General features: G+C 37.4%; 2 protein-coding genes across 2 annotated transcripts; both read left to right on the top strand.

Moving 5' to 3' along the window:
• The first annotated feature begins 3,094 nt into the window (after positions 1 to 3,094).
• LOC134004805 (E3 ubiquitin-protein ligase TRIM21-like) lies at positions 3,095 to 4,738 on the top strand. Its single transcript, XM_062444199.1, has one exon. It carries the CDS (start codon positions 3,095 to 3,097, stop codon positions 4,736 to 4,738), a length of 1,644 nt encoding a protein of 547 aa, XP_062300183.1.
• Positions 4,739 to 7,890: 3,152 nt separating this feature from the next.
• On the top strand, positions 7,891 to 9,372 carry LOC134004806 (E3 ubiquitin-protein ligase TRIM21-like). The gene has a single exon (XM_062444200.1). It carries the CDS (start codon positions 7,891 to 7,893, stop codon positions 9,370 to 9,372), a length of 1,482 nt encoding a protein of 493 aa, XP_062300184.1.
• Positions 9,373 to 10,038: the final 666 nt, after the last annotated feature.

Below are 10,038 nucleotides of genomic sequence, written 5' to 3' on the forward strand. Positions count from 1 at the left end.
GAAAATTCATATGATTTTAAAGGTATGTCACTGTAATCATGTTTAAATAACTGTTTACAATAGAGGAGAAACTGGTGGGAGTGGTTCATGAGTATGCAAAAGGAAAACTTTAGTTAAGCAAGCCAGCAATTGACCAGTAAAAAAATCACAAGAGACATGAATTGAAAACCATTTTTAAAAGCAGGAATAAAATAAAATAGTTAAGACCAGCAAACCAGACTACCGAAAGGCGCAGTTAAAAAGAAATATTTCAGTTTTATTTTTAAAAGATATTGTTGGAGAATGTTGGAGCACACCTAACATGATTGGGTAAAATGTTCCAGCGGTTTGGAGCATAAAAGCTGAAATTGAAAGACCCTGGCAATGGACGGCCTGTTCGAGATGAGCTGAGGGGTCTGGCTGCTTCAAGCCAGACCAAAAACAGGCATTAAATTCAATTCTAGCATTTACTGGAAGCATGTGGTGTGAAGCGCCTTTCATATGATATTCATTATATTCAAATAGAGATTTCTGTATTCCCCCCCCCCCCCATGTGTGCTGTTCTTTTTCAGCCCAGTCAAAAAAAGGGGGTGTCACTCATTTTCATGCACCACTGAGGATTTTGCAACTTTTGAATATGAATCTTATAATAGTAGTCTTATAATAATAATATTAGTTTTTGAATGTTAAACTCTTAATAAATAATAATTTTGATGTTGCTTATTTAGTCATGAATAATAATAGAGACATACATGATATATTTATACTTGAAGCCAAGTTTACAGGGGTTTTAAAACAATATCTTCAGTGTTATTCAACATAGAATCACTGAACTCTCCCAGGTAATGTAATCATAATAAATGGTAATGTTATGACCTCCCATTTTAATTATTTCAGACTCTGAGAAATCAGGATTTGTAGATATATCATATTGTTCCTCTCATAGAAGATGTATTGTAATATTACTACTTTTACTTAAGTAAAGAATCTGCACACTTCTTCCACCACTTGCTATTATTGTCATGAGTTGTGAGCCTCCACTATGGCCACCAGAGGGCATTATAGACTGTGTCAATTATTGTCAGACTTATGTTGCAGTATGAGCTTTTATAAATCAATTCTGAGATAAACTGAATTGATGGTCACTGTTACCAATTAAGAACTAGGTTATATGTAATCAGTATTTACATATATGTATGTGTATGTATATTTCTTATATGTAGCTATGTGTAAAGTCTATGTGAAGCCTACCCTGTACCCTGGAACATCATTTATTTCCAATTTGACATTCAGCCATCAATATTTACAGGTTTCCTGGCAATTTCCCCCTGTGATGGACTTTATAACTGCGTTGTTACCTTAGAATTAAATATGAAACTTCAAATAACTGCATAAAAATATGAACATAACTGAAATATCTACATCTAACAACTGTCAAACAAATGTAAAATTACGGACACAATGATATTCTATATTATAATATTTTGCTATTAGACATGGTAACTATTTAAAACTCAAGTTATGTATTTGATGTAACATATTTTAGGTGAAAATCAGTTTTACTTTGTAAGCTCAGTGTGAAATATAATATGTCCATCTTGTGTTAAAGTCACCATAATCACCTCTAAACTGTGAGGAGGCTACAAAACATAACTGGCAGGCCTGTATGCAGGGGTGGATGAACACTGGGAAAAGAGGATTACTATTACACAGTCACGTGTCACACAAGTCAAACTGAAAGTAACTCAAGTCCACAATACAGCAGCAGTGAAGACACACACACCTCATCTCAACCTACAACTTTGAGTCCAGACCTTTACTGCAGAGCCTCTGTACAGCCGGTGAGTACAGCTGATAACATTCATTGTAATTTAAACAGTAAATAAAATGAAAGCAGACAATAATCACACAAGGAAAAAACAATGTCAAAAGAAGTCTGACATGGTAGTTTTTCCGACGGCAGTCTCTTTCGGATTTCTGTAGCCTAGTCATTTTCAGCTGTAACGGTACCGTTTAAATAAACACAATGGTCCGACCTTTCTGATGTTTTTGTTTTATGTATTGCTTCGCTTTGTTTGTATTGAACTGAATGATTTATGGTTGTGACTGAGTCTGAGACTGTGGAACGAGTTACAAACGCAAACACTTGAAAAACCTGAACACTTTTCCATCATATCCTCCACGCTTTCTCGTTATCCGCAGCAGGGGCGGATCTAGCAGTGACGAGATTTTTTTTTGATAGTTTACATGTGCACAATTTAATTTTACTGCATTGTATGACTACTGCAAACATTATTATTATTAGTAGTGATTTATGTTGGTGCCTATTAACAATTTTAGTAAAACTCAAATAGAAATAAATTATTAACAATAAGGAATTCATTCAAAAGGAAAACAAAAAAATCATTTAAAATTACATTTGACTCATTAATTCTGCCTCAACTGAAATGTCCTCAGAAGTTTCACTCTTAGTCACAATTGTTATAAACTCACTCAGATTCAGTCAGCAGCTGGTTGACGTCATACACATAGCACTGTCCAACTTCTATCTGTTGACATGTTGTGTTTTTATTTTTATTTTTATTTTTATTTTTATTTTTATTTTTATTTTTATTTTTATTTTTATTTTTATTTTTTTATTTTTATTGTTATTATATATATATGTTGAAATACATTTGGTTTGTTCTATGTAGTCATATTATCTTCTGTAATATTGTGACATTTTTAACATTTTTAGGTGGAGGCTTTAAATAAGCCCATTTTGGGTTTTCTGCCTCTCCCTTTACTGTATATTATTTGTCATTATCTTTTTTTGGTGTAATTTTTGTGCAAAAATTAAATAAATTAAATAAATAAATAAATATGCAAAAAATACAATAAAATGCGTTTATAACAAGGGGTATTGCTATCAGCGGCTAATCTGGCTACACTGGTTTTCTGACTTCTATACTGAAACAAATCAAACTTAGGTGTGACATCATTCTCCAACTTCCAACTTCCGAGGTAAATGGAATGCAGCATGAACCTGGAAGTTTGTGTAAACCAAAACTGTGATTTGTTCCATTGTCTGTGATTTTAGTGTTTTTATTTGACTCTTTCACTTTTGTTTTTAGACATGTCTTCTGCCAGCAGTCTCCTCTCTGAAGATCAGTTTCTGTGCTCCATCTGTCTGGATGTGTTCACTCATCCAGTCACCATACCATGTGGACACAACTTCTGCAAGAACTGTATCACAGAACATTGGAATACTAATGTCAAAAATGATTGTCCCCTGTGTAAAAAGGTTTTTAACACAAGACCTGAACTGCACATCAACACATTCATATCTCAGATGGCTGCTCAGTTCAGACAGTTCGTTCAAAAGAAAACCAGTAGCTGCTCAGAGCAACAACAAGCAACGAGAGGAGAAATTCTTTGTGATTTCTGCACTGAAACCAAACTGAAGGCCCTGAAGTCCTGCGTGGTGTGTCTCACCTCCTACTGTGAGACTCACCTGGAGCCTCATCAGAGGATCCCAGGCCTGAAAAGACACAAGCTGATTGATCCTGTGAAAAACCTGGAAAACAGAATGTGTAAGAAGCATGATCGACCTCTGGAGCTGTTCTGCAAGACTGATCAGATGTGTGTGTGTCTTTTCTGCACTGAGACAGATCACAAGGGACATCGCATTGTTCCTTTGATAGAAGAATATGAAGAGAAGAAGGCTGGACTGGAAAAGCAAGAGGGTGAAGTTCAGCAGATGCTCCAAGAGAGACAACTGAAGATTGAGCAGCTCAAACAGTCAGTGAAGCTCAGCAAGGAAGATGCAAACAGAGAGACAGCAGCCAGTGTGCAGGTCTTCAATGATCTGATAAAGTCTGTTGAGAAAAGTCTGGCTCAGCTCATTGAGATGATTGAAGAGAACCAGAAAAGAACAGAGAAACAGGCTGAAGGCTTAATCAAAAAACTGGAAGGGGAAATCTCTGTGCTGATGAAGAGAAGTGCTGAAGTGAAGCAGCTCTCACACACTGAAGACCACCTCCAGTTCCTCCAAAGTTTCCCATCCCTGACCCCTGTTCCTTGCACCATATACCGGATAGACACCAGCATTCACTCATCATTTAAAGAGACTGTGAGGAGAGCTGTGAATCAGCTGGAGGAGACACTCACTAAAAGGATAAAGAACATGTGTGCTGCTGTTGAGCTGAAAAAGATCCAGCAGTTTGCAGTGGATGTGACTCTTGATCCTGATACAGCACATCCTAATCTCATCCTGTCTGATGACCGGAAACAAGTCAGTCATGGTGATGTAAAACAGAATCTTCCAGACAAACCAGAAAGGTTTTTTCCTAGTACGGTCGTTTTAGGAAAGCAAAGTTTCTCTTCAGGAAAATTTTACTATGAAGTTCAAGTTAAAAACAAGATTGATTGGACTTTAGGAGTGGTTAGAGGGTCGATTAACAGGAAGAGAAACATTGACCCACGCCCTGAAAATGGGTTCTGGACTATAGGTCTGAGAAGTGGATATAAGTATATGGCCTTAGGTAACAACCATGATCGTCTCTATCTACAGTCAAGCCCTCAGAAGGTGGGGGTGTTTGTGGATTATGAAGAGGGTCTGGTCTCTTTTTATGATGTAGACACTGAAGCTCTTATCTACTCCTTTACTGGATGTAAATTAACGGAAAACCTCTGCCTGATCTTTGATCCTCTTACTAATGTTCATGGGGATAAAGACTCCGTGCCCCTGATCATCTCTCCCGTCAATCACACTGATTAGATGAGACAAGAAGAGTTTATTTGTACTGCACCTCTCAATAACAATGTAATGCTATATATGACAAATAAATCAAGCATTACACTAATCATCCACCACAGCACCAATGAGGCAGTGGGCCCCCCCACTGCCTCATTGGTGGCAGTTTTCTAATATTACAATTACATAGGCTGCACATCATGGTATTGTCTGTGCTTCATAGGCAATATTGCTTTGCTGGTCCGTAGTTTTCTTTGTTACATGCGTCAGAGACTTTTGGTGCAATCGATAGACAAATTCACCACAAAAAGCCAGTCAGGAAGATTTACAAGAGAACTGTGAGGCTGAGAGAATGAAACAGGACTGACTGTACTACCTGACTGTAAAGACTGAGCTCAACAGTGGGGATATTTTAAAGATGAGGGAAACACCATATTTCTACTGTCAGTTCTATTTTTGTTTTATTTTATAGTTAATTACATTTATACTTTTGATAGAAAAATTAAATACAAGACTGAGGCTGAAACCAAGTTCAAAAGTCAAGTTACTTTTAATTCTTGCAAGAAGGAGCAAATCAACAGATACACAGCGACAAACCGTGGACAAAGTAATGCTCAGGCACCAGGTGGTGGGCTGTTTTTCCTCTGGAGCCCTCCCCGTGCTTGTCTCCGTCCACCACCGCGACCTTTACATTCTCTTAGTCAAAAAAGTTCATAACACAGGATGGAAATTTACTGCTTCTTGACCTTTTAGCTTTGTGGCCTCCACTCTACAAGTGTGGAATGCAAGAGTGTAATGCACACACTTATTTTCATTACTATAGTCATAAAAATAGTCACGCTAACCATTCTAACACATACTTTAATAATATAAAAGCACAATCACCACTAAACCAAATATAATGCTGCAAACTGATAATGCAATTGTAAAAATGAATATAAGACATTAGTATTACTGGTTATAGGAACATAAAATGAATAAGACTTTTGTATTTTCCCATAAACTTTATATTGCTTATATTTTTTACTTATATTGCTTAGATTCTGCACTCTTTATTGCTGATTTTTTTATATCTTATTTTTTCTTTTAAATATTTGTAAAGTATATATATTTGTCTACAAATGCACCATCTGAGTTTGATGCAGTTGCGATTTCTTTGTTTGCATAATGACAGTAAAGTTGTTGAATGTTGAATCAAAGAGCTCAAATTATCTGTACCCGACATACTACAACATTAAAATGTTACTCGCATGTTAATACATCAGTGCACCAATAATCACTCTGAAAGGGGCCATTCAGCATGAGTATTGTCGTTATTGATACTTTAAATATGTTGATACGCAATACTTGCTTTTAATAAAATAATGTTTTAAATGCCGGTCTTATGTTTGCAATGCATTGTTTTACATTGCAATATTGTTACTTTTACTTAAGAATCTGTACACTTCTTCTACCACTGGTTATTACTGTCATTAGCTGTAAGCCCCCATCATGGCCATCAGGGGGCATGATTGTCCTGGAACTCTCCACTAAAGGATCTGATGAACTGCTTGCAACAGAAATGTTCTGCATCAGCTGCAGTTTGCTGTTAAACCAGCAGCTCTGACCACTATTCTTCTGTCAGGATGAGCTCAGCAACTCATACAACTTCAGACAGAGTGACCACACAGCACTGATGGAAAAAGTCACAGAACTCACACATGCAGCACTGAGAAATCATACGCTGTAAAGATATCCAGCCACACTGATTTCCAGCTTGAATTTACTCTTAAAAGATTTTACTGGTGATTTTTCAACTCTGCTAAAAATGAATTCTCTTTTCCTAATTCAATAAGTAGTATTGAAACTTGCTTGGGCTTCATAATTGTTTTTATCGTTCAAAATCAAATTTGCATTGTCACTATATTGCCATTGCAAGTTGTACAAGGTTCAAAGTGTATATAGAACATGACTGACAGATAATACAATTATAAAACAAAACTCTCAAGGTGGTCTCTGTTTTCTTTTAGATGAATGTACTTTAATTCAGGGTTGATAATTACAATCTTGCCCCTCCCTCATTACCATCATGGAGATGCTCTTAAGCAAGACCTTCAACCCCAACTGCTCCATCAGATCAGACTGTGGTTGTACTGGGCAGCTTCTGCTGTGAATGTGTGTAAGTGTGTGAGTTCCTTCTGTTTTAAAATGGATTAATAATGTGAGTGCAGTGAGGGTGGAGCAACACTGGAAGAACAGGGGGAGTGTTTCAGCGTCACAATGAGGAAATGAAAGTTAAAGAATCTCACAGTTAGTGGAGAGAAAAGTAAAGAAAGAGAGCTGGCTTCTTCAAAACTTTTAAAAGACCTGCACCAGTCTCATATACACACAGGTGAGTGCAGTACATCATATTTACTGTGTTTAAGAACAACAACGGCAGTTTCTTTGTTTTTATTGGCTGCTGGAAGAGTTTCAGTGAAGTAAAGTTTCACTTGAACTGTCTACTAGTAGCACAAACTGTCCAAAAATGTTTCCACTGCGGTTCAAGATACTCTTACACTGAAAAGACAAAGAAAGATGACTGATTGTGTTTAATACTTGAACTTTTGCAAAGTAACAGAAGAGTGAGGAAGCCAATATGTTTTATCAGCATGGTGTCAGCTGACAACAGTCTGATCTATAAAGACATTGTGAACAACAGGAAAATATAAAGCAGATCTCCTGTTATAGATGCCATCTAATAAAAGATGTAGTCCTGCATATAATAACAAAGACAAATATTAAGAGACATGTGCATTTTATGTGTTTGGGTTCAACATTTCCTGTCTGTCCTGGTGTTATTTCATATCGACACCTGATTTGTGCAATCTAATGTAATTCAGCAGAACTTCTATAAATAACACCATTGTTAAGCTTTTTAATGTACATATCTGATTTAAAACACTGTTTTAAAACCTATTATTCCAGTTATTCAAGTTGTATTTATATTAACAAGTTACACATTAACAAGTTTTTCTCAATGTCTGGTTCGGTTTTTAGACATGTCTTCAGCCAGCAGTCTCCTCTCTGAAGATCAGTTTCTGTGCTCCATCTGTCTGGATGTGTTCACTCATCCAGTCACCATACCATGTGGACACAACTTCTGCAAGAACTGCATCACACAACACTGGAATACTAATGTCCAAAATGATTGTCCCATGTGTAAAAAGGTTTTTAACACCAGACCTGAGCTGCACATCAACACCTTCATATCTCAGATGGCTGCTCAGTTCAGACGGTCAGTTCAAAAGAAAACCAGCAGCTCAGAGCAACAACAAGCAAAGACAGAAGAAGTTCTTTGTGACGTTTGCACAGAAACCAAACTGAAGGCTGTGAAGTCCTGCCTGGTGTGTCTGACCTCCTACTGTGAGACTCACCTGGAGCTTCATCAGAAAATCACAGTTATGACCAGACATAAGCTGATTGATCCTGTGAAGAACCTGGAAGACAGAATGTGTAAGAAGCATAATCGCCCTCTGGAACTGTTCTGCAAGACTGATCAGATGTGTGTGTGTCTTTCCTGTACTGAGACAGATCACAAGCTTCATCACATTGTTACTCTGATAGAAGAATGTGAAGGGAAGAAGGCTGATCAGGGAAAGAAACAAGCTGAAGTTCAGCAGATGATCCAGGCGAGACAACTGAAGATTGAGCAGATCAAACAGTCAGTGAAGCTCAGCAAGGAAGAAGCAGACAGAGAGACAGCTGCCAGTGTGCAGGTCTTCAATGATCTGATAAAGTCTGTTGAGAGAAGTCTGGTTGAACTTATTGAGATGATTGAAGAGAAACAGAAAAGAACAGAGAAACAGTCTGAAGGCTTCATAAAAGAACTGGAAGAAGAAATCTCTGAGCTGATGAAGACAAGTGCTGAATTGGAGCAGCTCTCACACACTGAAGACCTCCTCCAGTTCCTCCAAAGCTTCCCATTCCTGAACCCTACTCCACCCACCAAAGACTGGACAAAGGTCAGAGTTGATTCATCATTTAAAGAGACTGTGAGGAGAATTGTAGATCAGCTGGAGGAGACACTCAGTAACAAGATGAAGAACATGTGTGCTGCTGTTAAGCTGAAAAAGATCCAGCAGTATGCAGTGATTGTGACACTTGATCCTGAAACAGCACATCCTAATCTCATCCTGTCTGATGATGGGAAACAAGTCAGTCATGGTGATGTAAAACAGAATCTTCCAGACAACCCAGAAAGATGTTTTCCTTCTTTGGCAGTCTTAGGAAAACAAAGTTTCTCTTCAGGAAGATTTTATTATGAGGTTCAAGTTAAAGACAAGACTGACTGGACTTTAGGAGTGGTTAGAGGGTCGATTAACAGGAAGGGAGACTTCAGCCTGCACCCTGCAAATGGCTACTGGACTATAAGTCTGAGAAATGGATTTGACTATGGAGCTTTTGATGACACCCATGTTCCTCTCTTTCTGAAGTCAAATCCTCAGAAGGTGGGGGTGTTTGTGGATTATGAAGAGAGTCTGGTCTCTTTTTACAATGTAGATGCTGCAGCTCTTATCTACTCCTTTACAGGATGTAAATTAATGGAAGAACTCTGCCTGGTCTTTGGTCCTCGTACTAATAATGGTGGTAAAAACTCCGCCCCCCTGATCATCTCTCCTGTCAATCACACTGATTAGATGAGACAAGAAGAGTTTATTTGTACTGCACCTCTCAATAACAATGTAATGCTATACATGGCAAATAAATCAAGCATTACACTAATCATCAACTTAAAGTATACCACCACAGCCCCAATGAGGCAGTGAGCCCCCGCCTGATAAGAAATGTAAAATATTTTTGTTCTTTGTTTTTTAATATTACAATTACATAGGCTGCACATCATGGTATAGTGTGTGCTTCATAGGCAATATTGCTTTACTGGTACATAGTTTTCTTTGTTACATGCGTCAGAGACTTTTGGTGCAATCGATAGAATAGGCAGCAAATTCACCACAAAGAGCCAGTCAGGAAGATTTACAAGAGAACTGTGTGGCTGAGAGAATGAAACAGGCCTACCTGACTGTAAAGACTGAGCTCAACAGTGGGGATATTTTAAAGATGAGGGAAACACCACATTGTTACTGTCAGTTCTATTTTTGTTGTATTTTATAGTTAATTACATTTATACTTTATATTGCTTATATTTTTTACTTATATTGCTTAGATTCTGCACTCTTTATTGCTGATTTTTTTATATCTTATTTTTTCTTTTAAATATTTGTAAAGTATATATATTTGTCTACAAATGCACCATCTGAGTTTGATGCAGTTGCGATTTCTTTGTTTGCATAATGACAGTAAAG

Source organism: Scomber scombrus, chromosome 22 (genome assembly GCF_963691925.1).
Source record: "Scomber scombrus chromosome 22, fScoSco1.1, whole genome shotgun sequence".
NCBI classification, from domain to species: Eukaryota; Metazoa; Chordata; class Actinopteri; order Scombriformes; family Scombridae; genus Scomber; species Scomber scombrus.